Source organism: Sarcophilus harrisii, chromosome 1 (assembly GCF_902635505.1).
Source record: "Sarcophilus harrisii chromosome 1, mSarHar1.11, whole genome shotgun sequence".
NCBI classification, from domain to species: Eukaryota; Metazoa; Chordata; class Mammalia; order Dasyuromorphia; family Dasyuridae; genus Sarcophilus; species Sarcophilus harrisii.
Genome location: NC_045426.1, coordinates 155319627 through 155343496, shown reverse-complemented (window position 1 = coordinate 155343496; position 23870 = coordinate 155319627). Strand labels below are relative to the sequence as shown.

General features: G+C 32.5%; 2 protein-coding genes across 3 annotated transcripts in view; one reads left to right on the top strand and one right to left on the bottom strand.

Annotated features, from left to right (window-relative positions):
• The window catches only part of CWC27 (CWC27 spliceosome associated cyclophilin), a 286067-nt gene that overhangs the window by 207292 nt on the left and 54905 nt on the right, over nt 1-23870 (bottom strand). The gene's annotated exons all lie outside the window — the stretch shown is intronic.
• On the top strand, nt 9195-9559 carry LOC105749269 (acyl-CoA-binding protein). The gene has a single exon (XM_012541063.3). It carries the CDS (start codon nt 9257-9259, stop codon nt 9518-9520), a length of 264 nt encoding a protein of 87 aa, XP_012396517.1. The 5' UTR covers nt 9195-9256; the 3' UTR covers nt 9521-9559.

The following is a 23870-nucleotide window of genomic DNA, read 5'->3' as shown; positions in this document are numbered from 1 at the left end:
GAATCATATCAATCTTGATATTTTCCCTATAAACAAAACCAGAAGGCAGAAAAAATCTGTATCAAAATAAAAAGGATGGCTCATAGGTTCTCCTTGGAGAGGCAAATAAAGAAATTGATTTTATCATACATTCAACAAGAAGCAACATTTACTGGGATTTCTGATCATTTTGCATTGTAATATTCATGTTTGGGGCTTGCAAAAATTCTGACTACAAATTATATTTCAATGAGTACCAATGTCTGGTACTCATGGACCAGGTCCATGCTGGAGGAGACACAATTGCAAAAGCATTGAGAAATCAAGTCTCAAGATACCAAAGACAAGGAGGAAAATATTGACCTTATAACATTAAGATAACTAAAAAACATTAACTATGAACCCATATGCCTGCTTCCCTGTGAATAAAAAATATTAGGAAAACAATCTACATGTGTATCATACATTCTTTTTAAGGGTAGTAGAAGTAAATAGGACGGCTTTCTTGAGTGATATTCATAGTAGAACACAACCATTGTTGATTTACAAAGTAAATCAAGATACCATATGCTTTGATATTCAGTGGTTTCAGTACAGAAGTGAGAATAAAGACAAAAAAAAAAATGCTGAAAAATACGAATGGGGACTAAAGCATGTGAAAGGATAAAGATCTACAGACTTCAAAGAAATCTCCTGCCTATACATTATGAACACTTTCTTTCAGAAAAGAATGAGAATGTACCATATACATCAAGTACCAAAAACCATGAGAAAAGCAAGGGGACAGAGGAGAGAAGTCATTCTTAAATCGGCTATTTGTGTACAGTATGACCACTACCTAATTCATTCAAATAAAAATTAATATAAAATTAGGAGAATAAAATCAGAAAAAGAAATGGTATGCAAGTAAAACAATGTCAATTGATTTATTTAAACAAATAACAGATATTTAAAAATGGGAAATGAGGGGGAGGAAAAAACAAGGATGCTGATTACAGGAATTTCATATAAAAAGTTTAATTGATATAAAAATCAACTTTGATAATGAAGAGATAATAAAAGAGTATAAAACCAATTTAATCAGGAAAATGCTTGACTTAATAGCAAATGGAGATATGTATTATTCAAGAGCAATTTTGAAAAATAAAATTTATAAAACTGTATAGAGAAGGACAGGAGAAGCTTTTGAGTAATAGGTAATATAGGAGAGAAAAAGTTTACAGTTTTAAAAAAATCTTGGTGAAAAATCCAAATAAGCAAAATTAAATTGAGGAAAGGGCATTTAAAAATGAAAAAAATATTCAAAGGAGGACAATAAACAGGCAAAAGATGGGGGAGAAAGGTGAAGATATTTAATAATATCTTCTTTTCACCATCAAGGAAAATAGAATAACCACACATGGATTCCATCAACAAAGTTCTCAATGTGCTCATAAAGGAAATGGAAATGATACTGAAGAAGCCAAAGATGGGAAAAGCAGCTAACTTAGACTAAGTATACACAGACCAGGTCCATGCTGGAGGAGACACAATTGCAAAAGCATTGAGAAATCAAGTCTCAAGATACCAAAGACAAGGAGGAAAATATTGACCTTATAACATTAAGTAAGATAACTAAAAAACATTAACTATGAACCCATATGCCTGCTTCCCTGTGAATAAAAAATATTAGGAAAACAATACACGTGTATCATACATTCTTTTTAAGGGTGTAGAAGTAAACAGGAAGGCTTTCTTGAGTGATATTCATAGTAGAACACAACCTTTACCTTGAAAAAGGTAGAAAATACAATATTCTACTATGATTATTATTTACTGACTATAAAAGGTATGTGATTTGGTTAAGCAAAATGCTGCCTTAAAGGCTATCCTCCAACAATATTATCTTTTGTGCATATGTCAAAATAACACAAGCTTCCTTGAAAATTATAAAGAAATAACCTTGTTAAAAAAAAAAAAGAAATAACCTTATTCAACAACCCTCTGATCATTAATAACAAGTAAGGATTAAAACAGTACACATACAAATATACACACACACACTCCAAAGATATTCACCAGTGAGGGTAGAGATCCAATGTAAAGGACAAGCTAAGGAGAGATTTCCCAGAGATGGTTAGGTTCTTCAGATATTCCTATTTGTGGATAACACTGTATTGATTACATCTAGTTCTGTAACATTACAGAGCCTCTTAAATGAAACTGAAAATAAAGAGGCAGCATGGCATTATCCATAGAGAGGTGACTGGATGGAGTAAAAGAGACTCACCTTTAACAATTTTCCTTTGTGACACTGGACAATTAAGTCATTTAACTTTTCAGTGCCTAAGTCAACTCTAAGATTTTAAGTTTCAGAGCAAGTGGTGATCTCAACTGGCAGAGGGAGTTTTCTCAAAGTTCACTATATCAGGGTAATAAACAAATCTGGTCTTAAAAACAAAACAAAACAAAAAAGAAACAAACACTCAAAAAGTTTGGCCTCCCTCCCTACAAAAGAAAAACTAGTGAATGAAGAATGTCAATTTCTAGACTATTATTTATAGGTGAATGAACAAAACCTCATTAGAAGTATTTATCTTATGATTTCAGAAAGTCCTGGAGAGACTTACAGGAACTGATGCTAAGTGAAGTGAATATAACCAAAAGAATATTGTATACAGCAACAACAAGATTATGTAAAGATCAACTGTGATGGATGTGGCTCTTTTCTATAATGAGGTGATTCAGGACAATTCCAATAGACTTGTGACGGAAAGAGCTATCTGCATCCAGAGAGAGAGAGAGATAGAGAGAGAGAGAGAGAAAGCGAGCGAGCTATGGAGACTGAATATGGATCACAACATAGTAATTTTACCTTTTTTGTGGTGGTTGTTTGTATGCTTGGGGGTTTTTTTCTCTCTCATTTTTTTCCCCATTTTAATCTGATTTTTCTTATGCAGCATACATGTGGCAATATGTTTAGAAGAACTGTACATGTTTAACCTATAATGGATTACTTGCTGTTTAGGGAAGGGAGAAAGTGAGGAGGGAGGGAGAAAAATATGGAACATAAGATTTTGAATACTATCCTTACATATATTTTGAAAAATAAAAAGTATTATAAAAATAGATAATAAATAAAAAGTTTCAAAAAATACAAGTCATTATAAAAAATTATGGAGCGGTTAAGAAATTTATGAGAGGGAAAAATAAAAGTGGGCTGATCTCATGGTAAATGCTCTTCTGACAACCATACTATGTCAAGACAAAGTTAAGAAAGATTTCTAATGGTAAATTTCTGAGAAAACATGAAGAGGAATTGTATACATGGGTTGGTTATGATTTTCATTATTTAAGTAAATGCTCACATTAATGAGATCATAATGCCATTTTAATTTTTGAGTAAAACCAATCTGAACCATAAAAGAAAATATAAAAAACCTATATGAAGTGATGTCCTCCTAGATTCTAAGAACAAAAACTGTATCCATAATACCTACAATGAAAGGAACATAAGAAGGTAGAAAGGAAACAAATTTCAGGCAGATTTTGAAAGGGGCACACAGAGAAAAACATTTTTTTTTTTTGCTTGTTCACTACTGATTTAGTTTTACTTTATTAAATGTTAAAGGTTTTGTTTAAGATTGTTCTTATTTTATTTATGATTTTTAAGGATGTCAAATTCATAATAAAAATAATTTATCATTATTGTAATGACATTTCATAAAACATCTGGTAACATCACATATAGCTGCTTTGACTGGAACTGGGGTGTATTACTAGGCAAGAAAAAATCTATGTAAACAGAAAAGGCCAAATTCACAGCTACTCCCTACCTAATAGCCTCCAATTGCATGAAGCAATTTTTATTTGCCAATTGCTTTACACAATATTCATCTCTTTCATGCTACAATGCATTTTTCTGTCTCTTTCTTTTTTCTTCATTGAAAAAATTCTAATTGTTATCAATGTGAAGATATTTCAATCCCTTTGTCATTCAAAAGAGGCTACCTATAACTGATTGTACCTTAAAATATTCTAGAAAAGCTTGGAATCAAACACTTAAAGAACTGTAAGAGAGATACTTCATAGATCATCTACAATAAATTGATCATTTACAGGAGAGAAAATTGAGGTGCTAGGGGAAGAGGTCACAGAAATGGGAGGTAGCTTTCAAGTCTAGAATGGAAGTAAGAATTTCACTACTCTGTGTCTACATATCTTCTACATATTATTCTCTTCACTATACTTCTCTTTATATCTTAAAAAAAAAAATGAGGGACAGCTAGGTGGCACAGTGGATAGAGTACCAGCCCTGAAGTCAGGAGGACTCAGATACTTAACAATTCCTAGCTGTGTGACCTGGGCAAGTGACTTAACCCCAATTGTCTTAGCAAAAAAAAAAAAAAAAAAAAAAAAAAAAAAGAAGAAGAAAGAGGGACTGTAAATTACTTAAGGTCACTCACTGAAGTGAAGGCAATGTTAAGACTAGGAATAAGGTCTCATGGCTCTTAGTCCAATTTTTCTTCCATTACATTACTCTGCTGTTCAGTTTTTACATTTGGATTATTTCATGAGACCTCAGGAGTTCCTATTCATGTTTCTATTAATAAGGGACATTTGGTGATGGAAGCAAAAAGGAAGGAAAGAGAAAGAAATAGAAAGGAAGGAAGGAGGGAGGGAAAGGAAAATTTTATAAAATGGAATGTTTTCTCTGGGTAGTACAAATCATTACTGAATTTTCAACAAAATGCTCATCTTGCCAAAACCAAGTTATACATGAGACAGTTCAAGTTAGTATTTCCATTTTTTATCCTTTTTTTCTCTAAAAGAACACGTATATCAGTTACACATAATTACATTTGCAGACAAGTACTATTTTTATATTTCATAAAGTTCCACAAAAATGTCCTGCAGTCTCTCAATGCCTCCAGTATTCCTGAATATCATTGTCCCAAAATGAAGAATTTTTTCATATAGAAGACATCCTTTGACATGAACCATATCCAGAGTCTGCCATATCTCTTCCTGGTAAATTCTCAGCTCAATTAATGAGGTTACCTGTCTCCTGATCCACAGTATCACATTTCTATCAGTAAGGTAAATTTGGAATAAAGTCTCCTTGTTTTGAACAGTGACCACTATCTTCCAGAAAAGTACATGGCTTCAGGTGTGTTGTCATAAGAGAATTTCTCATTTTCAGTTTTAAAAATTAAACACAAGTTACATTTTATGCCATATTCATCTTAATTGTTATGCTCTAGTGCTTTTCTGGTTTCTTGGATCACAGAATTACTTGGAATCACTTCAGCTAAAGCCAAAAGGGAATAAGCAGTCGTCATGTCTCTATTCAGTGCTGTTCAACAGAAATAACCATAGAGTCTTTAAAACATAAGTGGGGCTTTATAATAAGGTAAAATTAACTCAGTTTTTGTTCTTGTTGTCAACAAGTAATGAAAGTGTCACCAAAAGAGCTACTAACAGAACTTCAAAACACGAAAAGTTGAAAGAAAAATTCACCATAAAATAAGCAATTTTTGGATAATCAAGAATTTACTAGGATACATATAATAATCAAACAGAAAAGTCAAGGGCAAGCCAGGAGAAGCCTAATTCATTATGGATCATTTAAGCAGAATCCTAGAAGGTAACATTCAATAGAAACTGTTCAGTTGCAGAACTTAGTGAAATTCATCTTTTTCCTTAAGGAAGTCACTTAGGTCAGATATATCAATTTCAAGATATATAAAAATTGGATGACATATGAATTTATCCAAAATGCCATTCCCACCTATGAATTATAAAGTAAATAGCAATTCTTGAGGTAACAAGCCTTATTATGATTTTTTTTTGAATTAAGAATACTGTGACTTTGTTCACCCTCATTTCTATTACATTTCTCTAAATATGAAAAATCATAAACTTTGTTCTTTGTGAAGTAATTGGTTCTGAATCCCTCCCTTTGAACTATGATATTGGATTAATGTAATATGAAGATTTCCTACAAGGATATACAGTTATGGAAACTAGAATAGAAAGAAAATACATACCTAAGGGGCAGGAGAAAGGGAGAAAGAAAAGGTGAAAAGTACCAAAAAAGCAATGTAAAAGAAAATAATGCAGTTAATTCATTATTTATTCAATAAACTTAATGGGTATCTTAAATGCATTGTAACAAAATGCTTTTTAGAATTTTAGAATTCCCAGGTTAATGGGAAAACATCCCATATTGGTCAATCCTTTTATATTTAATGAATTATAAGAACAAATACTTTTGGAAATGAAGAAGAAACAAAAATCACATTGTGCAGCACAGAAAACATTCTTAGAGAATAACTGATGACATTTCCAGATTTCCCTGTGATCCAGATTTCCTTATCTTGCTGTAAACAGGAAGATCTCTTTCAGCATTTAAACTGTTTTATAAATTGACCATACTATACATGCCATTCTCAAGAAATTCAGAGAAAAAGTTTTCAGAGCAAAACTAATTTCACTGTTAGTTCAATATAGTTGATTCCTAACCTATGATATAAAAGCATAGAACCATCACATTTTAGAAACTGGGAGACATAAAATTCATTTAGTCCAACCCTTTCATTCTACAAACAGGGTCTGTAGAATGAGGTTAATGACTTGTGATAAGGAAAAAAAAAAGATTTCCTACCTCAGTTCATTTAATCTCACCTTAAAAAGTCATAACCTCTAATGTGGCATATTGTAATAATGTTCTAAGTTATTGAAATAAAAAGTTAAAATTGACAGAAGTGATCTTATCTAATCCTAATTTTACAAATGAAGAAACAGTAATATATTAATTTCATCTGTAGGCAAATTGGCCTTGAATATTATAAAGGCACCATGTATAAACCGCGTGAGAGTTTGTAAATTTCTTTTGACTAGAGGAATAGCTTTCAAATTTAAGAAATAGAGAAAATTTTCTTCTTTATAGGAAAGGAAAAAAAAACCTATAGGAAGTAAGAGGTGAAAAGTAGAAGAGGTCAAAGCAGCAAACTGTCGTAGCATCTTAATTTCTAACTAAGGTAAGACTCAAAATATGATCATGAGAGTCCAGTGTGCAAAACCTCACATTAGAAGCTGGGACACTTGAATAAACTATAACTTCAAGTATATGCCAAAGTAGATATATAACAAAAGAATAAAATATAATTTCCATATAAACCAAAATATTGATAATAGCTCTTCTGGTGGCGAGAAAATTAGAAAACAAAGTAGGTGTATATAGATTATGCTAAACAAAATAAGGTAAATGAATGAAATGAGATATTATTTTGCTATAAGAAATGAAAAACACCATGAATTTTGAATCAAGGGAAACACCTGTATGAACTGATGTGAAGTCAAGTAAGCAGAATCAGGAAAAACAATATAAACAATGACCACAATAATCTGAATAGATGAAACAACAAAAACAAAACTGAATACGGTATAATGACTAAGCTTGATTCCTGAGAAGAGTGAGAAAAATGTACATTCCTTACTTCTTTGTAAGGTTATGGAATAGTGCATATATAGCAGACACAGTCAAAGTGTTCCTTACTTTTATAAGGACAACAAAAGGAGGTTCCTTTGTTTTTCTCTTTTTAAAAAAGTGTTTGTTATAAGAGAATGTTTGCTAGGTAAAGAAGGGAAATATATTTGGAAAGGAATGACATGACAATTTAAAAAAAATGTTAATCATACTGCAATCATAATATATAAAAGCACATGTACAAAAAGATTGAAGTGCAATTAATTTTTGTAAAATTATAGCAAAAAATGAAGGAGAAATTGCCTACTATGTTCCAGACTCTCTGCTAACTGTACTTACAAATATTATTTCATTTGATCTTCACAACAATCCTGAAAGGTTAATGCTTTTATTATCTCCATTTTACAATGAGGAAACCAAGACTGGTAGAGGTTAAGTGACTTGTCCAGAGTCACACAACCAGAAAGTTTGTGAGGCTGTGTTTGAATTCAGGTATTCCTGATTCCAGGTCCACCAGCTGCCTCTAAGATAATAGGCCCCAAATTGTAGGATACCAGCTGTTAAGTAACACTTTTGATTATTTAATTGGCAATAGTGAATTTAATCTAGCATTATTTAATTGTCTCAAGAAAAAAATTGGAAATAATCACTAATCTCTATAATAAAAAAAGGTTTCAAGCCCCCATGGATCTAGGAAGATATCTCAGGGCTCCAAATATGTAGAAATCATAATTAGAAATACAGATCATAGCACCTTGTCCTTGCCTAAGACAATTAGCTTTCTCATTTTTTGCCTTGCTTCATTATGGCCCAATAAGGGTTTTTCATGTAACTCAGATTCATGCTCTAGTTAGTCAGTTAGAGATATAAAAGGAAAGCTTGTATGTCAGGGTAAGGAATGGGAGTGAGAAGAGAAGGAAGGTATATAGTAAAAGAAAACTAAATTCTCTCCCTTCCCTAGATATTTATAAATCTTTAATTTATTTTCCAAGTTTAGAATCATCCAAGAGCTATTAGTTTAGGGCTTTCAAATTTGGTCAAGTCCAATTAGACTTTTAGTAAATTTTACTTTGTCCTAATTTTTATGGATTATAAGTAGAATTTTCTTAATTCACAAATAGTTTTGTACATGTATGTGTGTGTGTATGCATGACCAATGTTCCTATGTCCCAGATACACCATACAGAAAAATGCCTCAAAACTGCTACAACACTTGGAAAAATTAAAGGAGAAAAAAAACAATTCACAAATGCAATGAAATTTCTAAGAATAATATAATTAGAGAAATTTCATTTACTGATAAATAACCACTTAGAATAATTTCTGAAAAGCCTATAGTGATTGTTATACTGATGGGCCATAACTTAGATTTTGTTGTTCATATATACAACAAATATATTTTTAAATATGTATATATATACATTCATATATATATATATATATATATATATATATATATATATATGATAATCCATCTTTAAGTGAAATTAATACATAATACTTTTCTTTTGAAAAAAGTGTTGTCTATCCATTGTAACTATATTAGAATTATTTAGTGAAGGCTAATATGCTATATATAATATATAACATATAATAATAAACTCTAAATTTAATTGATAATTAAATGGAGTTAATATTCAAGTTACAAAGTCAGCAGAAGGCTAACAATTGAATAAGCACTGCTTTCAACAAAAAAGTTTTCTTTTAAAAACCAAAATGTAGAAGCCCTTCCTGTTCTGATCCTGACTGCCACCTTCGGTAGCAGCTAGCTCCCACTTAATCCCGCCCGCCCGCTAATCCGGCAGCATGTCTCAGGCTGAATTTGAACGAGCTGCAGAAGAAGTCAAAAACTTGAAGGCCAAACCAAATGATGAGGAGATGTTGTTCATCTACAGTCACTACAAACAAGCCACAGTGGGAGATATAAACACAGAGCGCCCAGGTATGATGGACTTCAGAGGCAAAGCTAAGTGGGATGCCTGGAACTCTTTGAAAGGAAAATCCAAAGAAGAAGCCATGAAAGCTTACATTGCAAAAGTGGAAGAACTGAAAAAGAAATACGGAATATAAAAGAAACTGGATTCAAACAATCAGCCATGCACTTGGAAGTTAAATTAAAATAATGCTTTGATTTCCTAATTCTGTGGTCAAAATCAAACCGATGTAAATAATGTGCAGCAATGACGGTTGCCATGGCTATTCTAGGTCCATCAGGTTAAACAGCTGTCTAGCTGTTGAATTGAAAAGTGAAACGGTTACTAATCTTGGCTCAGTAGCTTTAACTGGTAAATCAATAAAGTGCATTTGTTACTTTAAAAAAAAAAAAACAACAACAAAAAAAACAAACCAAAATGTACATAAACAGAATACTGACAAGAAGAATTAAAATGTTACTCCTATGGTTCTGAATATCTTTATTGTTGATATTTACATAAATATTCAATATATCACCCAAAACTGTCTTAAATTTCAATGAAGAAAAACATAAAACACTGCTGAAAGAAATGAAGATAAGTTGCCTAGTATTGTTTTTCTGCATTCTGCAAAAGCTATCTTAGAAAATCTTAATTTTCCTATTATTAGATTTACTATTTTTATTTACCTTTTCTTTACATATAAATGGTTAAAAGTACTTGTTAAAGTATTCACTAAAAGTGAGAAAGATGAAATAATTCTATGCCAATTGGGGAAAAAAGTTCCTAAATCAAAACAAAACTACAATTACTTGCTCAGTTGAGCAGGTACGTGGAATCTGCTAGAGGTGACAGAGGTAGGAGCACGATGGACAGTGTTTTGAAATTGGAATCAAGATGTAGTTGTATTCGATTGTTTTCTTTGCAAAGATACTGAATTGATTTGTCATTTCTTTCTCTAGCTCATTTTATAGATGAAAATCTAGCCTCAGATACTTACTAGCTAGGTGACACTGGGCAAGTCATTTAACTTGCTATTTTCCTCATTTACTAAATGGGGATAACAATAGCACCTAACTCCCAGGTTTGCTGTAAGGCATAAAATAAAATATTTGTAAAGCACTTTTCAAACGTTAAAGTGCGGTCAAAGTGCTATTGCTGCTGTTGTTAGAATAATCCCAAAGTCATAGAAAACTTTGGAAACATAGGGAAAGCTCTTTCTCCAGAAGGCCAATGAAAGAAAGTCATTTAAAGCAGCCCTAGCCCTACTACAAAGGCTACATTGCAAAAATGTAGTAAAGTCAAACAACATACCTGTTCTAATTTAGAGGCCTTCTAAATCAGAAAGAGATCACGTGGGATAGCCCTGCTTGGCAATGAAGAAGTGTTTCTGTTTCTTCTTTCATGCCACGACATATAGTTTTATTATTGTTTTTTGGGTTTTTTTTTTACACAGCCATTAAAGTAAACTGAAATTCAGCACTGTTATAATATGAAAAATTTGGTTGGAAATTATATATAGGATGGCTTTTCAAACACTGAAAAAAAAACTTCCTTAAGAATTCTCAAAAGAGCCCATAGATTTGAGGCTTTATTAAATCAATTTTCCTGCATGTGAAGATGCCTATTCATGTTTAAACTTGAACAAGTAAAATTTCACAGGCATTAGAGAATACTGAGACATTCAATCTACAACATCCCCATTCCACTTCCTTTAAAACAAAACAAAACAAAACAAAAACTTTCTTCAGTTCAGACAATCTGAATTCAGAATTCATGGTAATTCAGACAGTCTCTCAAACCTGAAGGGCAGAATTTCACAAGGAGACAATCCTTAGTGGTATGGAGGATGTAGTTTATTTACCTTGATCTTTCATTGCAGCCACTACCAAAGAAAGACCTCACCCACCTCTGAAGGCCAGGACTGGTAATGCTATATCCAGACTATGTGTAGAGGCTGTGGTACAGCTTCAGCAACAGATGACAGACAGTCTTCCTCACTCTGAATATGGCTGTCACTTATTACCACAGTCTAGACACAGGGCTTGCCTCCACTGGGAGGTTAGCCAACCCTCAATCTTGCTGTCAGTGCCACAGCTGGAGCTGCTCCCTCTCTCTACCTTCAAACCTTTCCATCTGGAATGGAAGGCCCTCCACAATTGAGATCCATTTTTCCTATCTAACCTCACTTCCCACTATTCCCCATCCTTCAAACTAGTCCTTCTATTGATTGTCACAGGGTTTGTTCATTCTTGTCTTGGTTTATGTTCTTCTCCTTTACAATGTACTTTCCCTCTAAAAATACAAATCTTTCAAGGTTCAGCTTAAGTTTCAATTCCTCTAATGAAACTTCTCCAGTTACTCTGGCGCACTATATCTTTCTCTTAGCTGAATGCAGAGTATCTATATTTTGTTCCACACAATTTTTAGTATGTATATTGTCTTCTATTTTTAATTTAAGTTGGTTAATTTTCTCCCCAGTGATATTTAGCAAGTAACTAGAGGGTGAAGACTGTACTTTTTGCTTTCTTTTTTATTTTGAGAGGAAATAGAAGGTGCTTAATTAATACCTGTTGATTGAATTTCTAGATCCTGTGTCCTCCTCTTCTACTAAAGGCACAGACCATGTGACAGTGTTTAGCTTTGATAGCTCCAAGGAATAAAAGCAAGCAGTGGCAACAATATTCAAAATGAGGAGGTCTTGTTCTTTCCCTAACTGTACTAATAGTCCTTTGAGGCATGTCCTACTCTCCCTGAGGCATTACAGCTATAGCTCTGGGGGCTGCTGCCAAAGGAAGTCTCTCAGAATGAGGCAACTGTGGCCCCACCAACAAATGACTGTTAGCAAAAAACTAAATGCCTCCTCTATAACAGCAGGAGATGTAGTTTAAAACTGAGTCATTTCAGAAATTCAGACAGTCTCCTCTGGTTGTAAATTCACCCAAATTAGTTGATACTTCCCACGTCATACTTAAAAATCTTACTTATACAGAACCATGATTTGATACTATGGAGGCTGGAGAGATGAATAAGACAAACATCTCTGGCCTCAAGTAGTTTATAATCTCTTTAAGGAGACAAAATACACCAATACAAATATTAAATAACTATAAAAGAACCTTCAAGACTCTACTGATATGTAAATAGAGCCAAAAGGGAACAGGGGTTAAATGATATCATGCTTTTGTATTAACAATCTAGATTTTATAGTGAATGTTACACATCTTACTTTCATCCATCTTGGTAAATGCATCTTTACTATTTTAGCAAAGCATCCTTTTTATATGTATAAGTACATATAAACTTTATTGAAAACTACATTGAGTTTTACCAAGTGGCAACAGGTTGAACTACATACCTGCAACACTTTAGACTTTGTTCTGAGATAATACTTTGTGCTTTCAAGTTAAGTCAATTAAAAACTCTATAATCTAATTTTATGATAAAAGCAACTACTATATTACAAAATGCTCTAAATCACTATTGATTGGAGAAATGCAAATTAAAACAATTTTGAGGTACCACCTCACACTTCTCAGATCGGCTAAGATGACAGGAAAAGATAAATGATAAATGTTGGCAGGGATGTGGGAAAACTAGGGCACTGATACTTTGTTAGTGAAGTTGTGAAATGATCCAATCATTCTGGAGAGCAATTTGGGACTGTGCCCAAAGGGCTATTAAATTGGGCATACCTTTTGACCTAGCAGTACCACTACTGGTCTGTATCTCAAGGAAATAATAAAGAAGGGAAAAGGACCTACAACTGCAAAAATGTTTGCAGCAGCTCTTTTTGTGGTAGCAAACAATTGGAAAATGAGTAGATGGCTGAACAAGTTGTGGTAAATGAAGTTAATGGAGTATTATTGTTCTATAAAAAATGATGAACCAAGCTGATTTTAGGAAGGCCTGGAAAGATTTACACGGATTGAGGCTGAGTGAAACAAGCAGAACCAGGAATACACTGTACATAATAACAGCAAGAATGTGCAATGACCCACTATGAAAGACTTGGTTCTTTTCAGTGATTCAGTGATCCAAAGCAATCCCAGTAGTCTTTGGATAGAAAAGGCTGTCTGCATCCAGAAAAAACACTGTGGAGATTGAATATAAATCAACCCATACTATTTTCACTTCTTTTTTCTGTTTTTTTTTCTCCCCCATCTTTCCTTTTGCTCTGATTTTTCTCTCCCAACATGATTCATAAAGAAATATATATTAAAAATAAATAAGTTTTTAAAAGATAAAATAAAAGCAACTACTTATGTTTGGTATCTTTTCCTACTGTTAGTCAATAATCACATTAGTTAATATATCTGGTAAAATTGAATAAATACAAATAATTAAGATAATTATAGTGTGAAAAGTCTATGTAGATAAGAAGTTGTTAAAAAGAAAAACATTATGTAGCCTTCCAAGCTAAGAAAACATTCTTGAAAAACACAAGAAAATAAAATATATGACTAAGAGCAAATCTTATTTCATACATTTTGGATACATACTTTTTAACTATTTAATTTCTTAAATAAATTGAAAATATACATAAAAAAGGAAGTGATTTGCCAGCCTCAATTTATATGACACTTTAAAACTGCTTTAATTTCAGAAAAAAAGGACATTTTAGTAGAAACCAGAACACTTGTCAGTACATAACGAATCCAAGAATGTTTAAATTTGGTAATTTTTAAAATAAATGGTTAAATGAAATCCACCAAATGCTAAATACTAAGCAGCCAAATCAAACTTAACATTGTTAACTAAATTAAATATTAGTGAACAGATATAACTAGATACAGAAAAAAAGTTTTCTTGAAATTATCTGTAGATCTATAAAAGTAGAGTGAAAAGACTGATTAAAAGTTATAGTACTAAATACAAATAGCAATCTAAAAATTAAAGGAAAAAAATCTGAGTCCAAAACTTTAACACTCAGCTACATATACCAAAATAGACTATCTTCTAGGCTAAAATGATGAACAAGATGCTACTCAATATTTTGAGATACCAAATGGCAAAACTTATGTATATTTAATATACTATGATGAAGTTTATAAATATATTATAATAGTCTGCTTATTTGCTTTAAAATGTATTCAAAAAAGAATTCTCTGAAAGTCTAATAAAGTTAAAATGAATGTAGCTAGTAACAGTGCTTTAGGAATATTTCTCATTTTATCCTCACAATAAACCTGAGAAACAGGTCTTTCCTCTTGTTATCTCAACTTTACAGGTGAAGAAATTGAGGCAGACAAAGAGTAAGTGACTTGTCCAGAGTTATAGACTAGTAATGCATCTAAAGCTGGATATGAACTTAGGTCTTCCTGACACTAGGTCCAGTACTCTATCTACTGCTATTACTTTATTGTTATCCTCCTGTTAAATACAAACAAAAATTCAGATGACTCATTTAAAATGTAAAGAAATCAGAAATCAGCAAAAATGTGATTATCCTCCTTCCTTAATGCACACTGGTCTCAGAAAATCCCCAAATGCCTCCTATTATCTAAAAAGATGCCATGAAATGAATTTTTAAAAATAAAGATATATACATTGGTAGAGGGAGTTTCCTCATTAAGGATTTCCAAATACTAAATGAAATCAAAGGTCCAGGTCCTATCTCCATCCCTAAATCATGAAGGGAAATAAAGAAAGTTGGAAAGAAAGAATGGACACATACAGTATTACAATTACAAAGTTTGAAGTATTATATTCAATAAGACCTTTTCCTAATGTGGGAGTTTTTGGATATTCCATAGTTAGAATGTGAAGTTTGCTATTTTAATGACCCCATAAACTCACAAACTCCAAATATATTTTAAACATGAAAAATCCCTTGCAATCTCCAGAAATTGACATTTGAGAGAAAAGAAATGAAGAAAGAGGGAAGAGGATGGTGGTACTATTGCTCTTCTTGAGGTTAGTAAATACTTAGTCATTCTATTATTTATAACCTTCATAACTATCTGGGAATAGTTCTATTTCTAAACACTGGTCATATGGAAAATTTTTCTTTTATTTAACACAACAAAAATGAAAAGCAATATGCCCCGGAGAGAACCTTTATTCAATAGAAAAAAGATTAATAAGTTCAATTTCCGCTCCCCCTCCCCACCAAGAATTACTGGCCATGAGAAAGGATGAACCCATGATTCACATATAAAAATGTAGGGATTTGTAGGCCCCAATAGAGCCCCCAAAGGAGAACTGCTAGGTAAGGAGCCATTGTTTCTGGAGTCTTGACTGTACTTTCAGAGAAAATTCCAAGTGATGAGGGATCAGCTTGTCTTGCTACAGTTAGGCAAACTTTGGCTGTATCAACATCACCAAAGTCCCCCTTCCATGTAGACCTTGATACTTTTCTTTCTTTTTCTTTTTCTTTTTTTTTTTTATTTAATAGCCTTTATTTACAGGTTATATATATGGGTAACTTTACAGCATTTTCACCTCTTACCCCCCACCAGGCCCTCCCCCAGATGGCAGGATGACCAGTAGATGTTAAATATATTAAAATATAAATTAGATACACAATAAGTATATATGACCAAACTGTTATTTTTCTGTACAAAAAGACCTTGATACTTTTCAAAGCACTTTTTAATTTATAAAGTCAGATGCTTCTAATTTAAAAGAGGAACTAGAATTTTAAAAGCTGAGTGGATAACAAAAAAGAATGAAAAGGGAGACTCAGACTTCCCCTATTTAAAAAAAAAACAAACACATTTTACAAATACAATATAAGCAAAAATAAAGCTAAAGATTTCTGGATCTAAGAAATTAAAAGATGACAGTAAGATAAATTATTATTATACTATTCAGAGAGTGGTGTGGAGAATGAGATCAATGATTTTAACTGTATGGGGAATATTCAATTCTTTCCTCTTTATCAATGTCTTTTCTGTAAATAATATGTCCATCACAGAGATAGTATTTCTCTGAGGTAGGACTTATATTTTTACCCCATCTTCCAAGATAATGCTTGATATTATATCAGGTACTGTACTAAACACTATGTATACAAAACCAAATAGAAATAGTCCATCCTTGCTTTCAAGGAACTTACATTCTACTGGGGGAAACAACATATATATAATTCAATATATATAGAATACATAAAGTATTTATTTATATTTATATTATTTATTTTATTTATATATTTATATATATAATTTATTAATATTATTAATATATATAATATGCATTAATATATATATATATAATATTATTATTAATACATACATTTTTTAAAGTATTATTTTCAGAGAGAGGGAACTGGGAGCTAGGTACAATCAACTGATCCATGAAACAAACTCAGACTTCTAAGAGGTAACATAAGAGAGGACATTTTATACCCAAAAGCAGGAAACCCATTATTATTTATGAACAAAAAGAAAAAGGTCAGTTTTGGCAGGACTATAAAGGTAGGTAGAAGAATAATGTATAAAAAGGCTGGAAAAGTAGATTTGGGTTAAGCTATGAAGAGCTTTAAAAGATGAGAGTTTATTTTTGATCCTAGAGGTGATGGGAGGTGGGGGGAAGGAGAGTCCACTGGAGTTTACTGACATGGAAATGATAAGGTCAATCCTGTGCTTTAGGAAAACCATTTTGGCACCTGCATAAGGGATGAATTAGAGAAAGGAGAAAATTGAGGCCAGGAGACCAATTCAGATACCTGACAACTAGAAGTATGGGATGGAGTAGGGTAGATAAGATTTAATAAAAAAGGTCTGAGGGAAAAGTATTTATTACTCCCCTTCCCTCCCAATCTAGCTACTGAGGTACATTAAAAATGCTTAATGAAGTTTTTGCCTTCAGAATCAGACTCATATAGTAGGGCTATGAGCAATCAGAAGGACTAACCATATTACTTCACATAGTCATTATTTTCAGAAATCAAAATGCAAAGCAGCAGGAAGTTAATGCAAAGGTGTGCAGGCATCCCAGACAAAGTATACAAGATTATATCCAAGCTTTCTTGTTTTGATAGAAAAGGGGGTAGGAAGTAGAACAGCCCTGGGTACCTGATAGAAAGGAGAATGAGTTACAGAGAAGGTAAAAGAAGCAAAGAGACACTCAAAATAAACACACTGCATCTGGCCTCAGCTTATCTCAGTTATGTGTCAACAAGAAGAAGCTGCAAATACTGGGTGGCCCAGGCAGGCATGAACACTTATTTTATGCAGTAACTAGTTTTAGGTGAAACTTACAATTGAATTTGTATACCAGCAACCCAAAACTCATACCACAAACCAAGAAGTAACCTAAAAGGTAAAGTAACAATGAGCCTTTCACTTTAAAGAATTAAATTTCTCAAAGATGACTGCTTCTTTCAGGGTAGATTACACTTAAAATACAGAATGATTAAAAAAAAAACACCTTTTTATAGTAATGTGGGTGCTAGTAGGGTATGATTTTACTGTAAATAATAATTATATAAATTTAAAGTCTGGAAGGCATTTTACATATATCTAATTCAATTCTCACAACAACTATATTAGAAAAATAACATTATAAATCTCAAAAATTATACAAATAAGTCTTAAAGGGAGTGGGAATAGAGAGCTGTAATTTCACTAGTATACAGAATTTCTAATGAGGAAACTTATTAAAAAGGAGATCTATAACTATTCTGTTGTGTGGTCTTAAGAATATTGGGAGCATTGAGAGGTAAAAAGTGACTTTAGTACATATAGTCAAAATGTGTCAAAGTTGGAACTTGAGCTTCTGATTCAAGGGCCTACTCCTTATTCACTTGGCTATACTGCCTTCTCACTATACACAAATTAAAACAATTCTTTATTTTTACAGTGAATTTTCCCCCCACATATATTTCTGTGTATTCTATCTGAAATACAAATTTTGATGACAAAAAAAATAGCTGTTATCATATTTGCTCACTTTATATAGATATATGTTTAGAAATATGAATGAAGCTTAAAGCCATTTGCTTTTGAAATGACAACCTTCACCTTGACCTTGGACATTAGTATACAATTTGTGAATGAGCTGAGATTCATCAGCTAAAAAATTAACACTACATGGTCAAAGAAGCAGCATTACACAAAATGTCTACATACAAGAAAATATGCTAAAATGGAGGAAAAATGAAAGCATGGCAGGTTATCTAAAAGATTGTGCAAATTTATATTCTGATTTTTTTTCTTCCCACATCTAAACACCAAATGCAAAGGAATTAAAATTAACTATATCTGCTATTCTATTTTGGGAGATTCTATAGGTCTAATTAAAAAAAAAAAAGTACTCATAGAAAACAATATTGAACCTGATACTAGCAACCTGTTACTAAGAAAATAGTTACCTTATAAGAACTGGCTAGTACTAATACACAGAAATTTTTCGTTACTATTTTGATTTTTTTGAAAGAAAAAACCTTTAATTATTTAAAAACTAAAATAATGTTAAAATGTTAAAAAAAATTCTAAGTTAAAACTCATGCAGCAAAATGATATTATAAATTAAAATGCATTCTCTTCATAGATTAGCAAACAATTTTTTATCAAAAGACAACTAGGCTGAAGCACTGCACAATATTTGTTTTAAGTCCAAATAACAAGAAAACATACAAAACACAGTTTTGCACACCATTCCCATACTCACAATACCATTTGCAATCCAATTTTCACTATTCAAAGGCAAACAGTCCAATGTGTAGATTATATATATATATTCTCTCTTGCTTTTTATTAACTGCTTGAATCATTTAACTGGCCATATATTTTCTAATGCTCAGAAAATGGACAGAAGGAAGTTAAGATCTAAGTCATTCTCCATTAGTCAATCTCATCCCTCAAATTCAAAAGTAAGTCTGGGGTAGTGGTAGTAGATAGAGCATTGGACTTGGAAGTCAGGAAATCTGGGCTCAAATCTTATTAGCAATAGAACTCTGGACGATTCACTCAATCCCCTCAATTTTAATATCCTCATATCTAAGACAGGAATAATAATGATATCTCACTCACAGGGTTATGAGGATCCAAAAAGATAATATTACATAAAATGCTTTGCAAACATAAAAGTGATATAAATGTTAGTTATGATAATTATATTCAATCAGTTGCCAACTCTGTATCTCCACCACACCTATACCACTTTCTCTTCAAACATATAGCCATAACTTTAGTTCAATTCCTTTAACACCTCTCAGCTAGACTACTGCAATTACTTCCTAATTAGTCTAAAGCCCTCTTCTCTTCTCTAATTATATTCTTTCTTGGTATTCAATCCCCATAACTCTGTAACTCTACCTCCACAATACTCCTCTCATTCTTTCTTTTCACTCACAGGGTTGCCACCTTGATTCACATCCTCATTAACACTCACCTAAACTAATGACAAAGGACTCTTAATTGATCTCCCTATCTTGCCCCACTCTCCATTTCATCTTCCACATAGTTGCTGAAGAGATATTGTTAAAACATATGTCTGAACCAAATTGCTTGTCTTCTCAAAATGCAGCAGCTTCTTATCATTAAGAGAAGATGCCAACTCCACTACTGAACATATAAATCCATCACACTGCATCCGCAACCTCTCTTTCCAACCTTATTATACATTACCTGCAATCACAGGCTTTATGGTTCAATAAAATTGTCCTTCACACTGATTATCAAACATATTACACTGATCATCTGCATGTCTTTGCAGCTCTTCTTTTCTCATTTTCACCTCTTAAAATCCCTAATTTCTGAAAAAGTTCAATTTAAATGCTAACTCCTACACAAATCCTTTAATAGCCCCAGCTTCTCCCCATTACTCTCTCCCTCTCCCTCCATCCTTCTCTCTTTCTCTCTCTCTCTCAACATTTAATGCTTATTGATTGATAATTCTCCTCTGCTCAAGAAGCTTTAGCAGCTCCCTACTGCTTGTAGGATTAAATATAAACTCCTCTATTTGACATTTAATGCTCTCCATATCTGGCTCTGACCTATCTTCCCAGACTTATTACACATTACTCCCTTTCACATACTCTACTTTCTGGCCAAATTGGCTTACTTAGTGTTCCTCCTACACAACATTCCATCTCCCACCTCCATGATATTGCACAAGTTATCCCCATGCCTAGGATACTCTCTCACCTTTGCCTCTTGGAACCCCCCTAGCTCCTTTTAGTATATGATTTGCTTTTATTTATGTTTATGTGTCTTTTCCACACAGTAGAACAGAAACTTCTTGAGAGCAAGGACTACATGCCTTTGTTCCCTTTGAATAGCAGAGTGTCCGATACACAGAAGGTAGTTTAAAAAATACTTTGTCAAGTGAATGATCATTTTTCAGTTCTAATTCTGTATTTGTAAGTTTTTATGGTGGTCTAGGAGGGATTGGGAGAAGGGAAAGGTTATTCTAATAGGGAAAGCTAGTTTGAAAGCTTGTATACTGACTCTTCTGTACTAACTAGCTAATCTCCACAATCACAGAGTATTTGTAGTTTCAGACACATCTTTATTTCCCAAGTCTGATAATGAAGTGAAGATAGCTATAAAAGGAAGCACCATGTAAGAGTCTATTCCCTTTTCTGAGAAAGCCTAGAAATACAAGGAAGAAAGCACCAGAAGTCTTGCAAGAAACCTTGTTCTCATATTTCATATCCAAAGTAGGCAGACTTAAGAGGTTAAAATTAGCAACAGCATTTCTGGGTGCTTATCCAAGCCTCTGGAGGTATGAAAACATTACTTATGGCTATTTATTATTTCTTGCTTCATAATTTTGGTTCAATCCAATTTCTTAGGAGATCTTAACCTCTACTTCAATGCTCATATTTTATAACAATACTGCTTTCCAGATTCCTGGAATAAAAACTCCAGTAAGTCATTTTGCACTTGTTGGTCAGTCTAACATAATTCGTATGTGGTTGAAAATACAAATTCCATTAAAGTGTCAACCAACAGAGTTGGTCCAAACAAGAAATAAATAGTGCCATATCCAACTGGAAGTGACAGGAAGAAAATGACCGACGGGCAAAATGTAATTATAATCACATTGGAAGTTGTCCAAACCCCAGGGTTCACATCTTTGACATTACAAAATTACTACCAAATATTTAATGATCAGAAGGTTTAAAGTCTCTCTGATTTAAAGTGGATTTTAGAGAAAAGAAAAAAAGAAGTCAGAAATAAAGGGAAAAAAACCCTGCTGAAATCTTACTTGGAATCAAGACTACTCCCTGTATTTCTGAAAGTGTTTTAAACATAACAGAAGTTAACTTCTCCTAGCACCGATGATGAGATTGACAAAAAGCCCTCTCATAATGTTTTTGTCCATCACAATATTTTATATGTTCTTGCTATCTATTCTATCATTAGAGCATCTTGACACATCTTGCTGCCCTGCAACGTATCTGTCAAATATCTATATACCAAGACAAAGAAAAAAGCAGGGAAGAAATTGGAATTGATTTACTTTAAAAAAAAAAAAAAAAATAGTGGATGAGCTCCACCTACAGGATAAAAAATGATAGTTTTCTTTATGAATTTTAAAAGATTTAATGTATTCAGAAATGGCTAAAAAAAAGCAAGCTGCAATTCCCAAATTAATAATGAGTTATCTATTTAAATATCTAATACTAAAGCTCTGACATTTTAAACTGATGGAAGCCTAATATGATGCAAATTTCTTCTTACCTCCCTTCCCACAAATTACCTAACTCTGACTGCACTGAACAGAAATGATTTCCTGTCTCTCAAGGATATTTAAATATGTGACTAAATTCTTCTTTTACATATAGTACAAAAATATAAAAAAGAGTTATTTAATGAATAAAGAATAATTAAGGAAAAAGTTACAAAACAAAGAAGGTTATCTATCACTTGCAGGTTTTTACATACAACTTGCTATGTAACTGTCAGTAGAGGAAAAAAATAACTACTAAGGATAAATTATTAGAGGAAAACTTGACTGTCTATAAATTTATTGAAAAATTACCTTGTTAATACCATTCCCCAGTTGAATCATGTAAATACTCATTCAATCTACTTGTAGATTTAAATATCATCCTGAGTGAACAGCTATAATGGATTCCAGATGTTTCTTCACCAATTGGAAGAGTACTCACAGACTATCAGTGAAGATATACTTTACATGGCTCCCTGCCTAAAGTAATGGAAAGTTAGTATGGTCTCCACCTGTTCTATTCAAAATAGACAATACTATAGTAACAAGAAGAAAATAACCAAAGAAGAGATAATACTTTAAATATATCTAAATGAGAAATAAGTGACATAAGTACTCATCTGGAACATATATTAATTTCACACAGCTAATTTATTTGATGTATCAAAAGCTATTTTAATTCACTTTGCATTGGCCAAATGACTTACTTCTTTATACTTTAACCTCATATATTCATTTTTTTTTCCTTTCTCTCATTTTTGAAATCAAGTATTTCTGAAGACAGAAGTGGGGGAGGGAAGAGAAGAGAGATTTAATTTTGCTAAAAATGTATTCCCAGAAGCTAAAACTATCAAAGTAAGCATACTAAAAAAAATAACTATAATTATTGGTATTACTGAAAAATCAATAGTGAAAGACATTAGATGATAAATTAATAAGCTGAAGAGACAAAGACACTATCTTCCCTTTGAAACTTATTACTTTCCCCATAATCCGCATTCTTTTGTTTTTCCTTTATTTTGGGAAGGAGGGAAGGAGGGAGGGAAGAAGGGAAGGAGGGAAGGAGGGAAGGAAGGAAGGAAGGAAGGAAGGAAGGAAGGAAGAAGGAAGGAAGGAAGGAGAGGAAGGAAGGAAGGAAGGAAGGAAGGAAGGAAGGAAGGAAGGAAAGAGTGAGAAAGATAGGAAGGAGGAAGGAAGGGAGGGAGGGAGGGAAGGAGGAAGGAAGGAAGGGAGAAAAGGAGAGAAGGAGGGAGGGAAAAAAGGAGAGAAGAAGGGAGGGAAGGAGGGAGGGAGGAGTCAGTAAAGAAAAGTTTTAGAATACTTAAAAGGAGAATAAACATTAAGTTCTTTCACCATTTATATAAGAGTGGGTTCTGACAATTTGTCTTAAGAGAATCTAAACTGATGTGCTTACCTGCAACTTAAACGTCACCTATGGAGCAAATTAAACAAAAGGAACAGCCGATAAGAGAATTCTCCCTTGAAACTGAGCCATACATAAAACAAAATGTTCTTAAATTCAAGGGTCTCTTTAAGAATGAAATTGCAATACAAAATCAATCAAGCCTCCTACTTATAAAATAAAAAGAGAACTATTAATGTAAGGAAAAAGCCTAAATATATACTTGAGAATACATATGTATATGTATATATACACATATATACCTACATATACACACATATGTTTAATCATATCAAGTATGTGTGTGTATATATATACACATATATATATACATATACATATATATATATATATATATATATATATAGCACATACATATGATTATCATCCAAGAAAATATTAAGCAACACATACTTCATGTCATTTAAATTGTCCACCCAAGTAGAAAATATTTCAAAAGAACTGGTCTGGAAAGTAGTTT